General features: G+C 40.1%; 1 protein-coding gene across 5 annotated transcripts in view; it reads right to left on the reverse strand.

Moving 5' to 3' along the window:
- The window catches only part of NEK7 (NIMA related kinase 7), an 86,242-nt gene that overhangs the window by 28,117 nt on the left and 33,853 nt on the right, over positions 1–24,272 (reverse strand). For all 5 annotated transcript variants that reach the window (XM_081010800.1, XM_081010798.1, XM_081010797.1 and 2 more), the window contains 2 exons: positions 16,158–16,220; positions 13,020–13,130 (listed from right to left, as the gene is read on the reverse strand). In XM_081010800.1, the coding sequence (XP_080866926.1) occupies positions 13,020–13,130; positions 16,158–16,220 (174 nt within the window). The remainder of the gene's footprint in view (positions 1–13,019; positions 13,131–16,157; positions 16,221–24,272) is intronic.

Below are 24,272 nucleotides of genomic sequence, written 5' to 3' on the forward strand. Positions count from 1 at the left end.
TGTTCAGAGGCTACTAGTGCGGTTCCTTCAATTCGCTGGCCCCATTTTATTATTTATTACATTACATACCACTTTTATGCCAAAATGGCTTCGAAGGAAGTTTACAGCTATAAAATCAATAACATCAATTCATAATGAAAACACATCACAGCATCAAAACATCCGTAATTGACACATACAATTAAATAAACAATTAAAGACATGGCAATTAAAACAGTTTTTTTCTTAAAGTTAAAATAATAAAATCAGAAGTTCAGTTCAGGGGAGGGCTTGCCTAAACAGGTGTGCCTTCAGGAGCTAGCAGAATGCCAACAGCCTCTCATATTTCACCAGCTCTGACCCTAACAGTGGGGAAAGCTGCTTCCGTGTTATCACAAGCCAATGCTCATCAGGCCATGCTGAAACTGATTAGATGATCATAGTCCCCTTCCTGGACAAGTGAAGGAGGAGGTATTTCAGGTAACCTGATCCAGGGTTATTTAGGGCTTTGTATGTAAGTAGCGGGACGTGGGTGGCGCTGTGGGTTAAACCACAGAGCCTAGGGCTTGCCAATCAGAAGGTCAGTGGTTCAAATCCCCACGACGGGGTGAGCTCCCGTTGCTCTGTCCCTGCTCCTGCCCACCTAGCAGTTCGAAAGCACGTCAAAGTGCAAGTAGATAAATAGGTACCGCTCCGGCGGGAAGGAAAACGGCGTTACCGTGCGCTGGTCTGGTTTGCCAGAAGCGGCTTAGTCATGCTGGCCACATGACCCGGAAGCTGTATGCTGGTTCCCTCGGCCAATAAAGTGAGATGAGAGCTGCAACCCCCAAGTTGGTCACGACTAGACCTAATGGTCAAGGGTCCCTTTACCCTTTACCTTTATGTAAGTAGCAGAACTTTAAAACTGGCTTGTTGGCCAAGAGGCTGCCAGTGCAGATCCCTCAGCACTGATGCGATATGTGCCAGATTAAGAGAAATATTCATCACCACCAAGTCCAGTATTCTGCACCAGAGAATAGAGAAGCGAGAGAAGCCCCTCACACATATGGCACAGTGGCCAAGCTAACCCTGTCCCAGAAAGTTCGGAGCCGACTAGGCTACCTGGGTCTTCATGGACAAAGACAGTACAATGGTACCTCGCAAGACGAATGCCTCGCAAGACGGAAAACTCGCAAAACGAAAGGGTTTTTGGTTTTTTGAGTTGCTTCGCAAGACGATTTTCCCTATAGGCTTGCTTCGCAAGACGGAAACGTCTTGCAAGTTTGTTTCCTTTTTCTTAAAACCGTTAATACAGTTGCGTCTTGACTTCGAGGAGCAACTCATAGCACGCGGTGTGGTAGCCTTTTTTGAGGTTTTTGAAGACTTTGGTGATTTTTGAAGCTTTTCCAAAACTTTTCCGACACCGTACTTCGCAAGACGAAAAAAACCGCAAGACGAAAAAACTCGCGGAACGGATTAATTTCGTCTTGCGAGGCACCACTGTACCCTTATACAGTGGCACCTCAGGTTACAGACGCTTCAGGTTACAGACGCTTCAGGTTACAGACTCCGCTAACCCAGAAATAGTACCTCGGGTTAAGAACTTTGCTTCAGGATGAGAACAGAAATTGTGCTCCGGCGGCGTGGCCGCAGCGAGAGGCCCCATTAGCTAAAGTGGTACCTCAGGTTAAGAACAGTTTCAGGTTAAGAACGGACCTCCGGAATGAATTAAGTACTTAACCCGAGGTACCACTGTACTGCATACCTCTTCTTTCAGAGGGAGTGCAACCCTGTCTAGTACAATTCTGGGGCCTGGGAACCACTTACTCACTGTGTCTCTGTCTGTTAATACATAATCAGCTCCATCTAATAAACCATGGTTTGTTAGACTAAGAACAAGGATTGTGCTTGTGTACTCCCTCCTCCTGAGATTAAACCCCAATTTCCCAGGTCAGATGTACTGGAAATTGTGGTTTAGCCAGTACCAGACATTTTGCATTATGGTGAATGAGAGAAGAAAGGATGAAAGGAAAAAGATGGAGTACGTGGGCACAGAACTTTAAGTTTAATAAAACTGTTATTAGTTTGAGAATGTTACATGTACACCAGGTCACTACATGCTTCACACTCTTATCTGTGTTGCCCTTCACAATTATCCCATGTAGTGAGAAAATTCAACTATTTGAATTTTTAAGGGTAGAAAAGAATGGCTTTCCCACACATGCAGTCCATTGCAGAAGAAGAACTTGAAGCCAGATCTATGCCTCTCAAATGGACCAAAGGCACAGTAGGCCATGCATAGGCAAACTCGGCCGTCCAAATGTTTTGGGACTACAACTCCCATCATCCCTGACCACTGGTCCTTTTAGCTAGGGATGATGGGAGTTGTAGCCCAAAACATCTGGAGGGCCGACTTTTCCTATGCCTGCACTAGGCACTACTCTAAGGGTTTCTGCAGATATAACAGCACTGGATATCTTGACGGAGGTTAAAATACCAGGAGTCATCTCCTGCTCCAAACAAGGATTGTACTTCCCTCCCTCTCCTCTCATGTGTAAATTTCTTCTTGCTCAGTTCCTTCTTAACCACAGTTAACCTTGGAACAGGCTGCCCCCTTAATCCAGATTTGAAACCAGAAATTGAAATTTGTTGGAAAACTTGGTCAACTTATGACTGAATCTGGTTTAAGTCTTAATTGTAGCTAATTTACCAATAGAGGGTTGTTGTATTCAACACCATTATTATTATTATTACCGGTATTATTATTATTATTATTTACCACCCTTCATCCGAATATCACGGGGTGGTTCACAACATAAAAGTACAAAAACACAAAACACATAATAAAAAAACAAAGCAATAACCCACCGCCTACAAGCAAATTTCAAAGAGAAAATATTTATTTATTTAATTTCTGAACATTTTTATTAATTTTATTCAACATTTTATTAAATGTTTCATTAAACATGGCAAATGTTTCATCAGCACAAGTTCTCTCCCTCTCCTCCCTTCCGGCACTGCCCCTGTTCCCCAGAGTTCTCGACCTTTTTTTGAGAACTGACACCACACTTACACATTATCTCCAACAAGCCCTTAGAACAAAATAAAATGAAAAGGCAGAAGAAAATCTAATGAAGTCCTCAATCCCAAAGCAAGACTCAGTCAAGACTCAACAGTTCTTCTAATTCACCCTCATGATTCAAATCACCGCATATCAAAAAGTTAAAGCAATCACCATTTTGTTGTTCTTTAAATAAATTAATAAAGATACAGACAATGAAGTTCCCGGCCAATTTGTGTTTAAGCTGATGTTTTCAAATATTGTGGGGGTGTGACATCCTGAACCTAAAAAGGACCCAAAACTTGGGTCACAAAGGCTGCAGCCCCAACTGCACTTACCTGAGAGTAAGCCCTGCTGAATCTAATAGGACCTTACTTCTGAGTAGATAGTAGGACTGCAGCAAGAAACACAGTTGGGAATTAGGGCTTTCTGTTTTAAGTCTCAACCAGGGGAAAATGTAATATTGGAGATTAGAGAGAAAGGAGTATGAAAAATTAGGGGGAGGGAGCTTACGAGAGACCAAAAACCACAGGTAGCAAGACAAGGCACGCTTTCTGGGGAGCAAGTCTCACACACAGTTGCTTGGGGCGAGGACTTCAGAGGGACCATAGTTGGGTTGTGCGTGTGTTTTTCAGAAAAATGTAGAATTGGAAGGGACCCTGTGGGTCATCTAGCCCAACCCCCTGCAATGCTTTTTAGCTTGCATTGATCTCAAAAACCTTCAGTGGCTTTTGGTTGTTGTTGGATAGGCAATTAACAGGCTTGTTTCACAAATAAGGAAGAAGGAGGGTTGTTGGCCTGGTTTGGTTTGCCTTTGTTCTATTTTTTAGAATGTGCTTAGGACCGTAGTTTCAGGCTGTGTGCCGCCCTGATATGGGTGGAGGGCAGTAGTAGTAGTAGTAGTACTAATAATAATAATGGTGATGATATTTTTCGCAGGGCTTGAGTGGGTGATGGCCAGCTGCTGGAATGAATAGGGTCGGTGCTAAATGGTCTGGCTTGCTTTACAAGCCCATGGGACCTTGTTGGGGGGGGGGCAGAGAAGGAGCCCACCCCTGAAGAAGATGATGAAGAAGAAAAGCAAAGGAAGGAGGCTTCCCTTCCCCAAGATAGAGTTGCCCGTAACATTAAACACAGGGCACGATTTCAGGAGGAGAGAGAAACCAAGGCAGCAGCTTCTGCGCATGCGCCGAAACCCGGAAGTAACCCATTCCGATACTTCCAGGTTTGGCGCAGTACACAACCCAAAAACACTCAACCTGAAGCGTCTCTAACCCGAGGTATGACTGTATGCTGAGACACACACACTTTTAATTTCCTCAAAATATTTTCAAAAACTGAAATGATGCAATGTTTGAATGCAAGCTCTTTAAATGCTGCTTTCCTCAGACCTGGACTGAATCCAAAACAAACTCTGTATCTATTCTCCCCATAGCTGGGATTTGTATATCAGAGGACTGTTTGATGTCAACAAGATAAATAGATAGATACCGGGTTTCTTTTCATTTAGAAACAAATACACAACTTCAAGTATATGCATAGAAAGCACATTTTATTGTTTTTAAAATGAACCCTGAAAAGACTTTTAACAATGTATTTTTAGACAAATTTCTGACAAAACTCATTGTATAATGCCAGCTGTTCCTGTATGTTCTATACTTTACTTGTCTCAAAATGTTCTCAAAAGTGTTATGTGCACTAATGAAATCAAATTTTCTGAGATTTGGTGTGGTGTGGTATGCTAACACTGGGGTTTAATTTTTTTTGCCCCAATGCAGAACCAAGTGGAGAAATGTATCTGCTCCAGAGCTTACCTGGAGGGCTTGGTCCTTCCAAAGACCAGGTGTCTCAAGGTACATGGTGAAGACACTTGCCTGGAAGAAGGTAGGTGTTTCAAGGACTTTCTCAGTCCTACCAAGAGATGTCAGGGCCTAAATCCAGGACCTTTTGAATGCATAGCTCTAGTGCTATGGCATAGAATTATATGGTATACAGTCATACCTCAGAAGTCGAACGGAATCTGTTCTGGAAGTCCGTTCGACTTCTGAAATGACTTCTCGCTGTTCTGTCTTCTGGCTTAGCCGCGCAGCCTGCATTCGCTCCACACATTTCCCCTTACTTTTTAGGAGGGAAAAAGTGCATCTTATAGAGCAAAAAATACGGTAGTTAGCTATCTATCTTGATATATCCCTAGCATTGCTGCAAAATATAATATCCCATGAGTAGACCAACCATGTATTTGGAATTCACTTGCCTCTCATGAAACCTACATGGGCATATAAGGAAAGTTACAGGGAGGGACTAAAGAGTCTTGAGAGTCTAATAAGAGCTAAAAGAACAAGGCAAGCTTACCTTCCACAGAAAAAAAATATTTAAGTAAGGTTATGATGATTTCCAAAACATTTAAATAAGTTTTTATGGAAAAAGAAAACAACAAAGAGTTTTGGGGTATCCTAAAGGCAGCAGTTTAGTATGAGCCTTTGTAGGCTAGAACCTTCATCAGATTAGAAAAGAGGGGTTTCAAAGGCTAGCAAACAAATGGAATAGTTACATTTAAGTCTTGTAGCAGAACTAAAAGATAAAAATGCAAGAGACTGCAGTTTGTGTCCCAACCACATTTAAGAGGGCAGAGTAATGCAGAGCATGGATACATTCATGATCCAGATCAGATTTAGATGTGTTCCACTTTTGCCAGAGGACACAGACTGTATCCCATTTATCAAGAAACAGAGCAGTTCACAGTGTAGGCATTAGAAAAGACTGAACTTTCCAAGCATCCCTAGGTGGGAACAAAGGTATTACATTACCGGGCAACCAGCAACACTGCTACAGCAAGTGAAAACAATTGAAGCAGTTTCCAGACAGGAGTGCTTGCAGGGTTGCAGTTCCTGTCCAACTGCTGTCATGACAGCTCCAACCTGCTACTGCAGCAGTGCTGCTGATTCTTAGAAACTGGAAAAAAATAATGAGTTACAAAAAGCACACGCCCCATATATATATATATATATATATATATATACTCATAGATATTAGTAGGGCTTGTCAGCACTTGGTGTCAGAGAGTTTGCATCAAGAATGATAGAATATATCTATATATATATTCTATGTATGTATATGTATATAAGAATGAAAGCCTGAAATTACAAAGAGTAAAAAAATGACACAAAATAGGTACCACAGGTAGCTTCAAAACTTTTAACAGCAAACATAGGTATAGTCAGTTCAAAGCACTGCTTTATATTTCCTTTAGGAAGATGCTTAATAAAAAATATATTAACTCGAGACTTTGTTCTATAATTAATCCAGCTAGTGTTGCCTGGTGTACTGTTGAAAAATATTGGGTTTTTTGTTTTGTTTTTTTAAAAAACAGCCTTTAAAAACTAATAAGAAAAGCTCAGAGGAGAAAGGTGACATAATGGCACCTGTAATGTACCATCTCAATGTTTGGATAATCAGTATATGGTACATATCAAAAGCATTTTTCAGTTCACAGTAGTAGCAAATGTCTTTACTCTAGCATATGCGGAAGTCTCAAAGAAAAATTAAATTTTTAAAGAAAGTTTTTAAAAATAAACTTCAGTGTTTAACAAGAAAAAATGGTGAAAGTGTAGATTTGGCTGGCTGCTCTCATACAGTCGTACCTTGGTTGTCAAACTTAATCCTTTCCGGGAGTCCGTTTGACTCCTGAAACGGTTCAGAAACCAAGGCGCAGATTCCAATTGGCTGCAGGAGCTTCCTGCACTCAATTGGAAGCCGCAGAAGCCATGTCGGATGTTCGGCTTCTGAAAAACGTTCGCAAACCAGAACACACACGTCTGGGTTTGCGCCATTCAGGAGCCAAAGCATCCAAGTCCCAAGGCATTCGACAACCAAAGTACGACTGTATTTAAGAATAGGCAAGGGAAAGAGCCGTTTCTTTCCTTTTGTTTCACTAATGCATTAACTAACCTTCAGGGAACCCAATAAACGGTATGTGAATGTGGAAACAGACTGCCCTCTATTCTAATCCAATTCTCGGTGTTCTCCACACACTTCCCTAGCAAACATCTGAATGGAACCAGATTGGGAAGGCTGCCTTAAAGACCACAATTGAGGCTGTCTAGTTGTCCTGGTGTCCCCACCAGCTGAGGAAAGGTGGCTGGTTTCTAGAGAGAGTCTTCCCAGCTATGACACACTCTTATGGAATTACTTCCTCATTGAAGTTAAGCTTGTGCTAATCCTAGTACCTTTTGTGCACCAGGAATTGTTAAATTTTCCATTATTTTCTTTGTATTTCTATTTAAACCATGTCGTAATCAATTATAATTTGCTTTTGTATTTATCTTGTTTTTGCTGGTCATCCTGAAAGTATTGCTGGAGGACGGTATATAAATCATTTAAATAAACAGAATAGAATAGAATGGACTCTCACCCTGACAATGTAGCCATAATACAATGTAGCAGGACTACTTTTCAAGTTATTAGTCAAGACTCTCACCCCAGTACAGTGCCATTCACACAGCAACATGAATTTATATGAACAAATTAGGGTATAAATCACATCCCTGTTCTTCTTAGTTTTCACACCAGGCTCAAACATTATCATGCCTTCTGTAGCTTCAAGCCTGCCTGGTCCTCACTCTAGAGAGAAAAGAGTTATTTTTCTTTACATGCTATAATTATGGTCTCAAAGTTTTGAAGTGGTTTGCAAATGTTCACAGTGGGCACTTGAGCATTCTCCAATATAACCTAGAGATCCATCTAAAGGACTCCTTTAGCCGCTCAAAATTGTTCCTCCAGCCAGTATTGTGCAGATACGGTGATACTAGGAAAGCATTCCTTCTTAGCTGCTGTTACCGCCACAATATACCGTATTTTTAGCTCTATAAGACGCACCAGACCACAAGACGCACCTAGTTTTTGGAGGAGGAAAACAAGAAAAAAAATATTCTGAATCTCAGAAGCCAGAACAGCAAGAGGGATCGCTGTGCAGTGAAAGCAGCAATCCCTCTTGCTGTTCTGGCTTCTGGGATAGCTGTGCAGCCTGCATTCGTTCCATAAGATGCACACACATTTCCCCTTACTTTTTAGGAGGGAAAAAGTGAGTCTTATAGAGCAAAAAATACGGTAAACTATAAAGTGAGCTCTAAACTGTGTTTGGTCACACTTGATTCAGCTTTCCCTCTACATACATCTGGCGATCATCCCAACCAATTCATCATCTCCAAGTACTTGATGTACAAAAGAGCCAAGACAGTTATATACAGTGGTACAGAGTGCTTAAAAATAATCATGTCTACATAACAGGTAATTTCTGAATTCTAGAATGTGATTGAACAGGAATGAGAAGCATGCTAACAGAAAGGACTCTCAGGAATCTAGTAGCAATCATCCTTTCTGGTTGAGAAATTATATAACCTGCTGCACTTGTTGAGTTAGGAGCATTTTGGAATGACTGCAGCAAAAATCCTGGCCCATAAAAGATATGGCAGTCTAAGCATGTGTGTTGAAGTCTCCCCAAACCATTGTTCTGTGGCTCCTCAAAACCAAAAACAAGACCAATCCCAGCAAGGAGATTGTTAGGCAGCAGGATTATATATGCAATAATGGAATTTCAAACTAAGTGCCTAATATCAAGTGCAAATACTCGAAACTGAATTTGATCAGACAGGAAGCTGAAGAGGGAGATGGGATAGCACAGTGACCACCTCCTTTCTAACCATCAAGTCTGGGTCAGCACTGCAACAAGAACCCAAGCAGACAAGCTTGGAAAATCCAAGTCATTCACCCATCTCATTGATGCAGGTCAACAGCACAATTTGGGATTAAATCCTGGATGACAGCAGGAGCATCTCATCCAGTAGAATGGAGCTGCAGCCATAGCTTTCCAGCAGCAACACTGCTGTTGCTTACCAGAACAGTGAGGGGAGAAGTATGGTGTCAGCAAAGTCAGGACTGTGCAGCCTTGTCAGTTGCGCTCTAGAACACTTTTTGTTTTATTTGGGGTGATGGTCATTTATACTCAACAGGCCTGGTGGACAGTCCTAGTGAACTGAATGTGCATTCTCAAACGTAGAATCTTATATCCACTGCGATGCCTAGGTAGTTCGTTCACACACACAAATGTATAGGAAGATGGAATAGAAAATGAGATACAAAATAAATTTTAAATGATGTGGAAAGGGGTCTCTGAGAGTAGGAAGTTGGGAAACCACCAACCTGCATGAATGACCTTATTCACAGGACTGTCAATATGGTGGCACCATCATAATGAGTTACCCATTTAAACTTTTAGACATCAGATTCTTTTTTGCTCATTAGGGTAAAGCACTCAATAGCACAACACTGTGCTGAAGATTCATCTGTACTGTCTAATGAAAAGAGAGTCAGTAGCCACTATTATCCTTATTGGATTCCAAGATCTTGCGCCTGACTCCTAATTACTGTGTTTCTCACTGCCCGTATAAAAAACAGCACACACACACACACACACACACATATACACAGTGAGAGAAATGTTCTTATTTTTCTATTGTGTTCTCATTTAAAAAAGAGAGAGCTGGGGATGCATTCATTGTACTTCCCTCCTTCCCTCAATCTTTATATACCTAAAATAAACTCATGCTGATCCCACTACAAGAACTATGAAAATATGAGTATAGTGTGACACCTTATACATATTTAATCATAGCCTGATAGGCTGTCATTAACTTCAAACAGCAATCCGAGTTCACTACATTAAACATGATGCCTACGTTAAGAGGACATCATAAACTACTCTCAAGAAAAAGATAGGTAAGAAATAGCCACACAGCCAAATTGCATTGCAGGCAATTTTGGACATCTCTAGGGTAAAATCAGAAGAAAATGCATAAACTGGATTCGCAAGTAGATTAAATTATGACTTCAATAATCACAGATTTAAAACTGTGGTTTCTTTAATAACAAAAAACTAATTATAAACCAGAACTGGTCTCTCTGAACAAGTACTGGGTTAATGCCACTGTTGTAAGCTATGCCTGGCCTTCCATGAATCTCTGTGTGTATAAAATGGTTTTCAGTGCTAAAAAGGATATATTTGTATTTCTGTTAAAGGGAAAATGCTGCCTTGACTAAATATCCGCCAAATGTATCACCGGATTTCAAGTGCTAGAATGAAAGGAGTTAAATGGACAGGTTTGACAGTCCTAGGTAAAATAAAGGCATCAATAGGCCATAATGAAGTCTGTCACAGAAAGGGAAAAGAAAGAGAGAGGCCTCATATTAAATGTTATGTCAAATTGGAATATACAGAAGAGAAAACAAAACCTTCATATTGTAGCAAGTGTAAACCTACAGAATTATTAATTCATAAGCAAAATATATACAATTTGGTTATAAATATTAACAGGACATTGTCAATCTTTGTAGCACCACATTTTTCACCCTCTTGGCTTAAAAATGTCATCTTGGCAAGGAATATTCTTCAAAGCACAAAGATGCAGTTTCAACTCTATGCTGTAAAGCAAAGTTAATATTCCTTCTAAGAGTCACAAAAATAGTATTTTGAAGGCTGAGGGTGAGGACTAATTAAAAAGCACACTTTTTGTATCCAAAAAACCTGAGACACTTACAATGCAGTGCAAAACAACAATAATCTAGTCTGGAGAACAAAGGACTTGTATTGGGGAGGGAACTGATTATTTGACAAGAAATGAATATATAAAAATAGAATGGAATGATCTATCCAAGCTTAAGTATCTTAAATGCAGCTCTTAGAGTAATTCATTTAGCTGAGTGCAAGTTAAGAAACAAACAAAAAACAAAAACCCCTCAACTACAATGAAGTTGTTTTGGCTTTTCAGCTTTGTTGTTTTAAATGCTGCCCATATAAATTAATAATAAATAAAGAAATAAGATAAGCTAGCTTCACACTTTCCCCCATACATAATATAATACAATTAACCCAACTGTGAACTTGAATACGTTTAATCTAAGAACTAATCTCAAAATTTTGAACAGCTGGCTGTTGAAATCTTTCCAGTGTGTTACTACAATTGGCAAATGTACTAGTTTTTAGTGTGCTAAAATTATAATTGGGCTTGTTGGAAAGTCTATTAACAGTAATGGAAAATGGCAATCAATTGGTCTTCCTAACTTCCTTCCCAGCCTAAAATGCTCATGGTCTTGTTCAAAGTTCAGTGCACAGAACAGTCATGTTCACTCCAGCACAGCCAAATAGTTCCCATTCCTTTCCCTAAACATTACAGGAAGAAGAAGGGTGGCAAAACTGGGTTGGGGTTTGTTTTCCTACAAAGCCAAATAGGTTGTGGTAAGCAGACCTCTGATACCACCTGAGACCTTTATATCTGTTCCACTGGAATAGGTTAAGCATGATCTTGTGCATAATTAGGATATCAGAATATGACTCAGGGTTCCAAAGATCTCTCAGAAAACCCTTGTTGCTTTATGGTGAATGAAGAAATGAATGTAGCTTGTGGAAACAACCTCGAATTCCATAGAAATATGCCAAGAGTGTTCACTGTTTAAACATTCGTAAAAAGCACTTTGACAAAGGGTCACACATGGGCCTGTGCAGGCTTTCCTTCAGAGTCCCTTCCCACTGTTTGAAAGAAGCATTCTGTTGCGGCCAATAGAATAGGTTGTAGTGCGAGCTTGGTTCTGGGTGTGTGTATTTACATATACACAGTTTCGCTGGTTTGCAAATGTGTTCAACAAGTCCCAACAGGTTGACCGTTCCTGTATTTTATTATCTGAGCAAATATACCCCAATTAGGTCAATTTAAAAAATGACTCATAACTTTCCCCAGGGTTTTCCTAGGGTCAGGTTAGGGAACAAAGCCCTAGAAACGAACATGGGTGCAGATTCTTCATCCCCTAAACAGGAGAAGTGGAACAAACAGAAGCCCTCTTGGCTGTGCCATGGTTATTTAGTTTAGTGCGTACAAATGGTGATTTGTAGTTTAGTTTCTATTTGGTTTATTTTCTATTCATTTAGCTTCTACAAAAATTAAGGCTTTTAGTACAGGGGCACCAATATTTTGGAACACTGCTCCCACTGAATTCGCACAGGCACTCACAATTCTATCATTCCACTGCCTGTTGGAAACATTTCTGTTTAGCCAAGCATTTCAGTGTTTTTTTTTATGATTTTGTAATTTTATGGTTTTTTAAAAAAAATTATTTGGAGGCCATTTTTTTTAATAAGTTGTGGTTTAGAAATACTCAAATGAATGGATGGATGGATGGATGGACAGAACATCTCAAATGGTGCATTGTGGAGGGACTGCTGCAAATATTCTTCACAAGCTTGTACTTCTATCATAGCACTTTCAGTTTGGTGCCAAGTTACCCAGCCAGCATTGCAACTAAGAGCATAGCAGCCTACTGCCTGATTTTTGAGAAGTCACTGGTCTAAGCTCTTTCCATATTATCGCTGCAGTGACTTGTGGGTTCATTCCTGTTGGCAAAAATCAAGCGTTATGGAAGCAGTCTTCATAGGCTCCAAGGGCTTTTGATTGATTTGCTTTGTTTTCACAACTTCAGAAAGAAACATGTTCCTACATGTTTGGATGGTCAGTACCAACATTTTAAACATACAATCTGGTTTTACAGCTGAATTATTATGGTAAAAATCTCAAAGGGGAGAATTTATAAACAGAAATGCCAACATTAAATATTATGGTTGGCACAATGCCAGATTTGGAGTCTAATGACGATCTCCTCCCCATCTATGTTTCCTTGCAATCAATCATGCATAGCATTTTAAGATTAGCAGCAAACGTTGATAGTGAGATATAAATATGGACACTTCGATAGCTTGGAAAGGATTTACAGAATTGAAACCTGGAGTAGGATTTGTGGCAATCACTTATAATTTAGGGTACCTGAGAATCCAGAAATAAAACCAGAGTAATGAGAATCAAAACAAAATATGAAAAATAAAATATGATTTCTATTTATTTCAAACAATGAATATATTAAGAAAGAAAGAAAACTCTCTGTTAAGAAAAACGCCTACCTTGATCATTCTAGATAGGTCTCCAGCATCTGCTAATTCCAGTACAATATTTAGTTCATTGTCTTCAATAAATGATGCATAGTATTTGATTACATTTGGATGATTCAATTGCTAGAAAAAGAAACAGATACTTCAGTCTACAGTACGTATAGCCTCAACTATTGGTTTCCGCCATTTAATCCTATATACACAGGGGCGGGGGGAGAACACCCCTTTCTGTACTAAAAGAAAACAACATTCATGTATTCATTATTTGCATGCATTATTTTTAGATAACAAAAAACCCTGAACCAAGTCTAAAAATCAAACTTAACAAAGAGGATACCAGCACCTTGAACTAAGCCTGGAAACAATACAGCAGCTACTACAGCATGTCTATGTTTTTTTTTGGGGGGGGGGGTGGAAAAGAAAGCCCCTTAATTAGTTAGGAATGGGGCACACAAAGCTATCAGATGACTTATGCAAGAAAGCCAAAGAACATGCCATTTAAAAAAGAAGAAAAAACATCTCTTCAACTTTCAATTGTCCATGATAAAACAAAAAAAAACTTCATTAGCTTCTCAACCAATGAACATTGTAAAACAAAACTAAAGTAGAATTTGGAACCAGAAGAGGTTTTGCATTCCACACTCCACTCACAGGATTAATAAAGGTACCACTAATTTCCAAATGCCTCCATTGGATTATTTTAAATGGATATATTTGCAATATTTTGCTCTTTCTCAGAAAATTATTGAGGTTTTTAAAGCTGAATGCCTCCAGACAGACAAGAAAAACTCAGCAAAGCAAACTTTTGGCAGACTTATGGCCAGGTCAAGAACAGTGTTGACGAAAAGTAATAATAACAATCCACATAGAGTACACGTTGAAGAATGTAAAAAACTTATCACACTGTCTTAAATTTTGCCTCAAAAGTTTAAAAAAATCTATTTTGTATTCAAAGCATATAGCTACATATCTCTTGATATGTACAATGATCATGAAACTGAACTGAAAAGTTATTTCAAGGCATGATTATCAAGAGGTGAAAAAATGAATGCAATGTAGCTATGAGCTTTTTCTAGTCCCTACTCTCTTACAGCAAAGCTTCCTATTATGTTTTTTGTTCCTGCCACGCAGAATCACATGGGGCTCAGTCTGCCCACACAGGTAGCCTAGGCTACTACTTCCTAGGTGCATATCTGACCAAGGGTGGTTTTTGTACTCAAATCCATCATCTGCTCAACCACAGAGCGGACATCACAGAGAACCTCTCCAATACCATATCTTCCATAGACATAGCAAGGTCCTCCACAACGTTGTCAGTAAGGTGCATGGAATTTTCTATATGTGCAATGAGGCATCTCCTACCAAAAATACCCATGTTCTAACTGACAAGGCACTCCTAAAAATATAAAGGAGCAGTTGCTAGTACAGAACAAAGAGCTACGGCTGGGGCAGAGGAGGAGCGGCAGGGTGGGAAGTTAGGTGCAGACACCTAAGTAACCTTTAAAATCACAGGTAAGGTTTGTTATATTTTTAAAGCAGAGAGTAAGCACAATAATAGTCGTCAAGAAACAACATGTGTCACTTTCTGCAATCACAAAGACCAGAAACTTTCTTTTTAAAGCCCCAAAAACCTGAAACCTGGGAATTTGAGCATCTTTCTGGTTGGCAACAAACAGGAAAAGAAGAGCCACACTCACTCCAAAGGAAAGCCCCTCCTGTAAACTGTAACTCACCTTATTTATATGTCTCTCTGCATCATTCATAATCAGTATTCAGAGGAACAAAAAAGTTTGTGTGTGCACAGACAAGGCTTTTGTCCTTGTTTTACAAAGTGCATCTTCTCTGGATCACACTGCAGTCTGCTTTCGAGAACTAAGGATTCTTGTATGGCAAGTCTTCACCCCCACCTACATAACAACCCTCATTCAAAAACAGCTGTTTCTGATATAACTTGGTAAGGTGGCGGAAGGTGGGGAGTGGAGGCCAGCAGTTCAAAGGGAAAATCCTACAAGGATAAGCTCTCGGTAACAACTAGGGCAGCTCTTGGTTCCCACTTTAAACTTTAAAAAGGCAGCTTACAATGCAATGCGATATGGATGGGAGACTGACATGCATAAAAGGAATACAAAAGCACTGGATCACTGTAATGTGCATGTGTATGCACATTATGTGTTCTATACATATATTGCAGGGGAGAGGTAGTAGCTCAGTGGCTGAGAAAAAACTTTACATATAGCAGGTCCAACCTAAAAGGATTGCCAGGGGGCGGTCTTAGAAAAGCCCTCTTTCTGCCCAAGGCCGTGGAGCAACAGTCAGAATGAACAGTACTGAGCTAGATGGTCAAATAGTCTGGGCAGCATCCTAAATTCTTATGCACAAGGCATAAATACAGTATATGCTCAAGAGAGCCTTTTTTCCAAGTAAACAATCGCGAAGATCAGCGGACAAATTCTGATCCCAAGTTCCATCTTTGACTGAAGTGAGGGCAGCTGGGATGAAGTGAAGGATATCTTTTCAGTAATGGGATGCTCATTATGGAACTCCTAAGAAATTCATTAGGCCAGTTCTATTTTTAACTTGTTCCTTAGGTTCTTTTCTACTTTCAGCACATATTTGAGATTATGGTGCAATTTATTTTTTTTAAAAAAAACAGCAGTTGACCTGCCACCTGTTTCATGAAACAGTAATCTTATATATTTTGTAGCAGTTTTTTTTGGGGGGGGGGGATTAATGAGGCTAAAGCTAGAATAGGGTCCTATCATTTTAGCTTTCATTTGTTATTTATTATGAACCTTGTTGCTGTTGTTGCTGTTGTCTGTAAGCTGCCCTGAAGGGCAGTGAGATACAAACCACAATGTCACACAGAGAGAAGTAAATAAACATATCAAGTAAGTTCCGCTCTGGTTATTAGCTATGGAGAGTCGAAATGCAACTCTATTGCCTCAAAAATCAGCTGAGGATATGTAAGTTTTGCTGCAGCTGCATTTAAAATACACACCTGCCCCTGTCTCATCCCAAATCCATAGTGAACACATTTTAGGTACGCCTTCTCCCAAATCTTTAGACTTGGGAATAATAAAAATATGAACAAATAAATGCTAAATTTCACCTTCATTCAAGTAAAAAAAGAAAGTCATTGTACATATTTACCTTAAGAAGATCTATTTCTTTGATGCAATCAGCACGGGCTTTGGCATCCATTAAATCAAATATCTTGTTTAAAAAAAGGAAAAAAGAAATAATTCACAGGATATATATCATCAATGTTTGCTTTCATTTTGTGCCCTAAAAGTAATCTGTTGCATAAATGAGAAATCCCCAAACTATGTGACATGAGATATGCATTAAATTAAATAATTAATACCTGCTGTGAGCAGTACCAATTCACAAGAGTACAGTGGTACCTCGGGTTAAGAACTTAATCCGTTCTGGAGGTCCGTTCTTAACCTGAAACTGTTCTCTCTCTCTCTATATATATACATATATGTTGAAATTGTTAATAAAAAAATTATTTAAAAAAAGAAACTGTTCTTAACCTGAGGTACCACTTTAGCTAATGGGACCTCCCGCTGCCACCACGCCACAATTTCTATTCTCATCCTGAAGCAAAGTTCTTAACCTAAGGGTTAGAAGAGTCTGTAACCTGAAGCGTCTGTAACCTGAGGTACCACTGTACATAAACACGGAAGAGGCCCCCTGCTGCATCTCTGAATGCTATGCTGCTCTAGCTTTGCCTCTTCTAAACAGCCTACACTGGGGGAGTGGATAATTCTACAGCATCTCCATGGTGGATGTGTGATTGCATCATTCAACCACTGTTCATGTAGAGAAGCAGCAGCAGAACGACACGTTCTCAGGGGAGGCTTTCTGTTGTGCTTCTGCACAAGCCAATTGCTCTAAACTCGTCTCCTTCCAATCACATGGCACGCCCAGATCAGCGACTCATACAGAAACTAGGCTGCACCATGGGTGGATACTTTTTTAATATAATTTACACACGCTAAATGTAAACCTTTGGGAATACAAAAAGTGTGCCTTGAATTTTAATTCAGAGAAAAAGCGTGTTTCAGCTATCTGACATTTCAGAAACATTGGCATAAAATGAACTGTGACATTCATTTTTTAAGCGCATCTGGCGTGATGATGATAATCAAGATAGTTATACAAGTCTAGATCTGGAGCTGCATTTCTGTACATGCTATCTCATTTAAGAGGACCCCTAATGTCTAAGTGACGACAGCTGCTTTGCAGGGAGTCAGGACCTAGAGAGAAACCCCTAAAGGTCAGCACCACAAGAGAGTTGCATATGCCCCCTGGAAATCTGCTCTTAGGCAACATGTTCATGTTCAGTGGGTCTTCCTGGCAAACAAAGCAGTGTTTCTTCGGCAAGGTTTTTCAGTGTGATTGATGGGTGTCGTCAGATACATGGTGATATGTGGATGTCTGATGAGATTGAAAATTGCAGGTGTGCTTTTTTTGCTGCAATTTGAAGTGTCCACATATTGTGAAAGCAAATAAACAAACAAATGAAAGGCTGCCTCTGAAGTATAAAACAAGAGCACTGAGAAGCTTTGCAACCCCCAACCAGCAATGTACTTTTCCATCATCACTTAGAAGCCCTCACTAGAATTAAGGTAGCAAGGACAGTGGTCCTGTCAATCATTTTCCCATTATGACTTTCTTCCAAAATCTGTGCTCATTTGGGGAAGTTCTCTTACAGAAGCAAGGTAATTTTAGTTGTCCCCATTTTTGTCCTCCAAACAAATGCCCTAACTATGTTGAATACACACGGTCAGGGAAAGCAAAAACAAACAGCTTTGGCAACAGATGTTAACCAAGGAATCAGGATGCTGCGTAATCTCACAGGACAAATATATTTTAACCAGCCAAACTGCTAAGAGAAGCGGAAAGACGCACTTTAGCAGGAACACACCCCAGGATTCTCACACCTCTGTGCATTGCAAATGCTGAGATGATAGAAAGCAAACTCTCTGTGCTGCAAGTTATGATTCAGGAAGGAGACTGAGTGGCAAAGCAGAACGATAGCAAGATAAGTCACATGAATGGAATGTTATGACGAAAAAAATAGCATCTGACTAATAGAGTGGGGAAGGAAGGTCTAGCACTGTATAGTCAGTTTTGACTAAATATTGAAAAGCAAGCTGGTGTTGATGGAAAACACAGAAGCAAAAGTTTACGACTTGGGGTTTAGAACATGCCTGGCAAAAGAGAAATGTTGCAGCCCTCAGCTGCTATAAGTCTCAGAGCCAGAATGAAAAACACATTCTCTTGCTTAGATCACCTTGGCATTAAAATCCCAAGACTTGGCACATGTGATTAGCTTCCAAGAATCTGATTGCCTTTGAGAAAACACAGCAGGCATGTTCATGTTTTTTTAAAACTTACCAGACAAAAACCTCGACCCACCAGGTACTTCAGGTTCCTATTTGCCCTGTCCCCACCACTCATCATTGTGAGACACCAACATCTGATCCCTGCTGTATCACACTGAAGGGGACAAGTTACGTTATTGTAGACCCCTTCCCTTCCTGGACACTCTGGACAGGTTAAGAGGTAAGCAACAATGTCTAAATGTCCCCAATGTTAAACTCAGCAACAAAAGCATCTATTTGCAGAAAACAGCACCCATCAGGGATTTTTATTTTATTTTATTTTATTGCAGGAAAATGGCATGGGTTACCTCAACCCTGCACCATGATCCCAAATGGCACCAACACCCTCCAATTGTTTTTTTGTTAAAAAGAGACATGGCAGGTCTCAATTATTCTAATAAAAAAACCCCTGAAGTGAAATGTATAGTTTGATCCCAAACCCAGGAATAAATTAGGAAGAAAGGACCTACATAAGGGAGAAAAGCAAATAAATAGTAGATTAACTAACAGTGAAATTCTCAAAAGTCAGCCCCACTGTTTCCAACAAGGTTTAAAGGTAAAGGGACCCCTGACCATTAGGTCCAGTCGTGACCGACTCTGGGGTTGCGGCGCTCATCTCGCTTTATTGGCCGAGGGAGCCGGCGTACAGCTTCCGGGTCATGTGGCCAGCATGACTAAGAGGCTTCTGGCGAACCAGAGCAGCGCACGGAAACACTGTTTACCTTCCCGCCAGAGCAGTACCTATTTATCTGCTTGCACTTTGACGTGCTTTCAAACTGCTAGGTTGGCAGGAGTATGTAGGAGTACAGCCTAAAAAATTAAGCGAGTTGACTAAGTAAAACTGGGCAGCTATGGAAATTTACCTTAAAATGTGCAGCGTTAATATACAATATTTTACAATGTTTCAGGAATACTGACTCACCGATTGTCATCTTAAAGTGCTTTGTTTTAACACCTAGATCTTATGTTGCGCATATTGCATCCTATATCTTATGTAAGAATGACAGCAAAGTATCCTTTGTGTCAACATTTGTAACTTAAGTCTCCTACCTCAAATGCTATGGCAATGGCTTCTGAAGTTCATAAGAGCCTTGTTAGAGAAACAGCAGAAATTATTTGGACGACACATATAATGATTTGTCCAGCTGCAAGTATTTAAGCAGCCGAGCGCTTGTTTTACTGGGTTATTGGCTAATTCACAAGATTACTGAGGAGGTCATTATTGGGTTAGAAGCTTGAATTGCACTAATGGATACTGCACTCTTGTGATAAAATAGCTCTGCACACAACTGCTGGTTGGTAACAGAGAGCCACACTTTGCACAAACATGCTACCATATTATGCAATAGTTTTATGCATTACTCTAGTTGCCTAGAATGATGGAAAGGAGGTGTGCTGAAGGCATTTATGTCAACCCAATACAGTTGTTCCGTGAACTAAAAGAGTTTTATGCTCTGAGATCTTCACATGAAGGGTGGTATACAAATTTAATTAACAACCACCACCACAACTTCAACAATTATTGTCAGGAGCTGCTGGATCTGTGTGACACTCATCTATGTGGTGAACCACTAAATTACACATGGTAGAATGACTCCACCCTCCGAGATACGCCGTTGGATCTTTCTGGGCAGGTACAAACAAACAGGGCTTCCTGTTCCTGCTGAGCCTTGATTGAGCAACACGGTCTTCCTAAGCTCTGGCATTTTCCTGTATGCTTGCTCTTCATTTGTGCTCTTCTAGACTTGCTCTTCAGTCCTGACTTTTAACTTGTCCAACAGCTTCTGGGTCCTGTCTCAGACTGTTACTCATGGCTAGCACTCGCAGGGCCCTTCCATGAGCAAAACTCTCCTTCTGTCCACAAAGCAATTGTACTGGATGCAACCCACTGTATACTTTCCTCCAATGATTTCAACAGCTCTGGATTGTGCCCGCAGTCAACATCACTCAAGCTCCAATTAGTACATGCAATTTGTTGGAGCCAGCAGGAGAACATAGCCCCCTTTATGAAATATCACCACAAGGAAACATTTGTTTCTGAAAAGTGAATAGTTCTGAAGAGAGCTTGATGGTGTCATGAAGATACTATTACAGTGGTGCCCCGCAAGACGAATGCCTCACAAGACGGAAAACCTGCTAGACGAAAGGGTTTTCCGTTTTTTAGTTGCTTCGCAGGACGAATTTCCCTATGGGCTTGCTTCGCTAGACGAAAAAGTCTTGCGAGTCTTGAGATTTTTTTTCGCTCCCCCCCCCCCTTTTTCTAAGCCACTAAGCTGCTAATAGCCTTTTAGCAGCTAATCCGCTAAGCCGCTAATAGGGTTGCTTCGCAAGACGAAAAAACCGCTAGACGAAGACACTCGCGGAACGGATTAATTTCGTCTTGCGAGGCACCACTGTACTTGGTAACGAGTGTTGAAGAGACTATGGCCACAATTCAGAGAAGCGTAAAGCTAACTCACCAATTCAGTAGGGCTTTTATCTCCTCTCCTCTCAAGTTACAGAATATAGTTCATTTTAAGTTCGCCAGAAGCGGCTTAGTCATGCTGGCCACATGACCCGGAAAAACTGTCTGCGGACAAACACCGGCTCCCTCGGCCAGTAAAGCGAGATGAACGCTGCAACCCCAGAGTCATTCACGACTGGACGTAATGGTCAGGGGTCCCTATAAGTTCATAGGGGATTCAAAAGAAGTTTTCAGTACAGAGGAGTGGAGTTGCTGTTTCAGAGGGAAAAGTGAAAATCCCCCTCTCTGTGTGTGGACAAGCTGTACTACACAAATAAAAGCTTCACTGAACTGTAACTACACTGTGACAAATTTAATGTTTTGAACAACACACCATTACCAAAGTGAGCAACTATGTTCCCATAGGGCACATAAAACAATTTGATATCTAAAATGGGGGGGGGGGTGTTGCTACTATAAAGCAGAAAACGGAAAATTACCCCAAAACAGAGTCATCAAGGGATGCTGTTTACCACAGCTTACATACATTGTTGTGTAACACTATTTTTTCAAGAGAATCTGAAATTATGTCCCCGTGGCCTAAAGATACTATGTGAGACTGATCCATTCCAAAGTCAAGTCCACACTTCTCTTGCAATCGTTTTTTCTTGTTAGATTTAAGTTTTGTGATGGACATGATCTTTACCAAATCTTTCCCCAGTAAGAAATGGTTATATAGTCTTAAGTGCAGGAGAAGGAACAGTACTAAAATGTTTGCATAGTGTGTGGGGGGGGAATAAGAAGTTATTTTATAAAGGATATTCTTTCAAGTTTGTCCAAGCAACACACAGCACCTGGTACTGATTAAATTGATTGCCTTAGGGAGAATTCCAGAAGCCCAGAGTACTATTTAAGAGTTGGTCTTTGTTTGTGTTTTACTATGGAAGAGCCCATTAACACAGTATTAATAAGGTCGGGTTCCCCATTTCCCCTGAACAATCCCCAACTATAGCAGCCTAGCAAATTTATGACAAATACATCCATTCTCGTTGGCTAATCAACAACTAGAAGCAAAGGAACTTCCATGCTAATGGAAGATATTCGTTGTCTATTTATACAGAACAATTTACTTTTCCCTCAAAGGAAGACAATAATATTGGTGGGGTGGTGACATTAAATAGCCTTAAACTGGAAGTTGTACTACTCAATACCTGATTTTTTCTTCCACAAGATGTTTTGTAATCATTAGTACCCTTAAAACAAACTTGTACAGTGGTACCTCGGGTTAAGAACTTAATTCATTCTTGAGGTCTGTTCTTAACCTGAAACTGTTCTTAACCTGAAGCACCACTTTAGCTAATGGGGCCTCCCGCTGCGCCGCCACTGCACAATTTCTGTTCTCATCCTGAAGCAGTTCTTAACCCAAGGTAATATTTCTGGGTTAGCGGAGTCTGTAACCTGAAGCGCCTGTAACCTGAAGCGTATGTAACCCGAGGTACCACTGTATATTCCACTTAACGTGCACACTTAATGTCTCCCTAAAGCTGCAGACAAAGAGGTTTTTCATATGCTATCTTATTAAGTCATGATATGTATGTCATGACTTAATAAGATAGCATATGAACAAACCTCTTTGCAGTCCACATGCAGCCACATCACTCCTTCTTTCACATGAATCAAACAAGGCAGGAAATATTCGGTTACCTACAATTTCCCACTGCATCCAAATTGGGAAACCATGGTTAATGGCTTTGGAACAATCCCAGGATATCAGCCAGATTCAAACCATGGTTTCACATTCTGACATGTTCCAAATTCATTTTCTATTATAGACAATTTGGGAAAGTAAGGTTAACAATAGTTAACTGAATATTTCCTGGCTTGTTTGCTTGCTTACCCAAACGAAGAAGCCAAAAGGCTATATCCAGGGTACAAGGGTCGTTCATATCTCAGTTGATTAAGCTGATATCATCCAGACATGACCAAATAGCCATGTACTAACAAGAGGGAACAACAAGGATGTTTTTACATTTTACATTTCTCAAGACAATGTGTTATCAATATACAAACACTGATGAATTACAAGTTTAACATTTCTTTGTTACCTGTACATTGCAGGAAAAAACTGCAAATATCATAGCCTCTGCATCCAACAAAACTCTAAGACTAAATCATTTCAAGGACATTTGTAATGACTAAGCTAATACCCAATCTTTGTCATTTTTATTAGCTGAAAACAACTGTCCAATAAACTATTAAATGATTTGAAAACACCTAACAAAAAATTAAGGCAATCTTACTATTCTGTTCAGAAGTCCATGTACTTGCATATACTACACGATGCTTAAAGCTTACCAACAAATACTTCTAAAAGAACCTTGAAATCAATTTCCCACTCTAACTACAAAGTGTTAGAGCCCCCAAAGGTTCATTTAAAAAAAAAACTTGGGGTGAAAGGGTTTCAGAAATCTTCCATAGCTACATGGGACTTTTAAAAAAGTGTTTTTCATTTATTTTCATTTTTTAAAAAATATGATTTAGGGAGGGAAATCTAGTATTTTTCCTGGATAGAAAAACAGACAAAGATTTTCCTCACAAAAGAGGAAGGCTTATACCAGGCTCCCTCAACCTCGGCCCTCCAGATGTTTTGAGACTACAATTCCCATCATCCCTGAACAGTGGTCCTGCTAGCTAGGAATCATGGGAGTTGTAGGCCAAAAACATCTGGAGGGCTGAGGTTGAGGAAGCCTGGCTTATACAGAGGAATGAATTGATTTGCACAAAAGAAGTATTTTCAGTGTGAGACCAGGGTAAAGCCTGAGGAATGTGGACATCTTGCTAGACTGGAAAAGGGTATGGTTTTCCATTTAGGTATGAGGCATGGAGGAGATTAGGTATGGGTCTGCAGAATGTAGGGAATCTGAATGACAAGTGCAGTTTTCTGGATTGGAATATTTAAATCTTTTGTAGACTGTAAAGCTAAACATGGTCTAAACTTTGTAAAATGTTTAAAAAGCTAAAAATCCTGCTCTTCATCCTGCACCAAAATGACATCAACACTGGCACCAAACAAACCTCTTAGGAGCTACAGCCCAATGCGAAGAAGGCTTTCAGAACTTCCCAAATCCTCCCCACATACCCCGCTGCTACACACAGAACTTATAAAAAGAGAAACAAAAGATCTTTCTTAAACCAGGAACATGTTTGCCAGTCATTACTGGTCATGTTCTCTGGGGCTGAAGGGAGCTGTAATCCAGAAACATCTGGAGGGCCACAGGTTTCCCAGCCATGCTCCAGTCTAGCACATCCAAGGAACCCAGACACATCTTCAAGTTTTGGGACTTGTTCATTACACAGCCAGCCATCAAGTCAGACCTAATCCATTGAATTCATGTGCATCTATCTACTGCACCAGCAGTTAACTGGCAA

Source organism: Podarcis pityusensis (assembly GCF_964106645.2).
Source record: "Podarcis pityusensis genome assembly, chromosome: 6".
Classification (NCBI taxonomy): Eukaryota; Metazoa; Chordata; class Lepidosauria; order Squamata; family Lacertidae; genus Podarcis; species Podarcis pityusensis.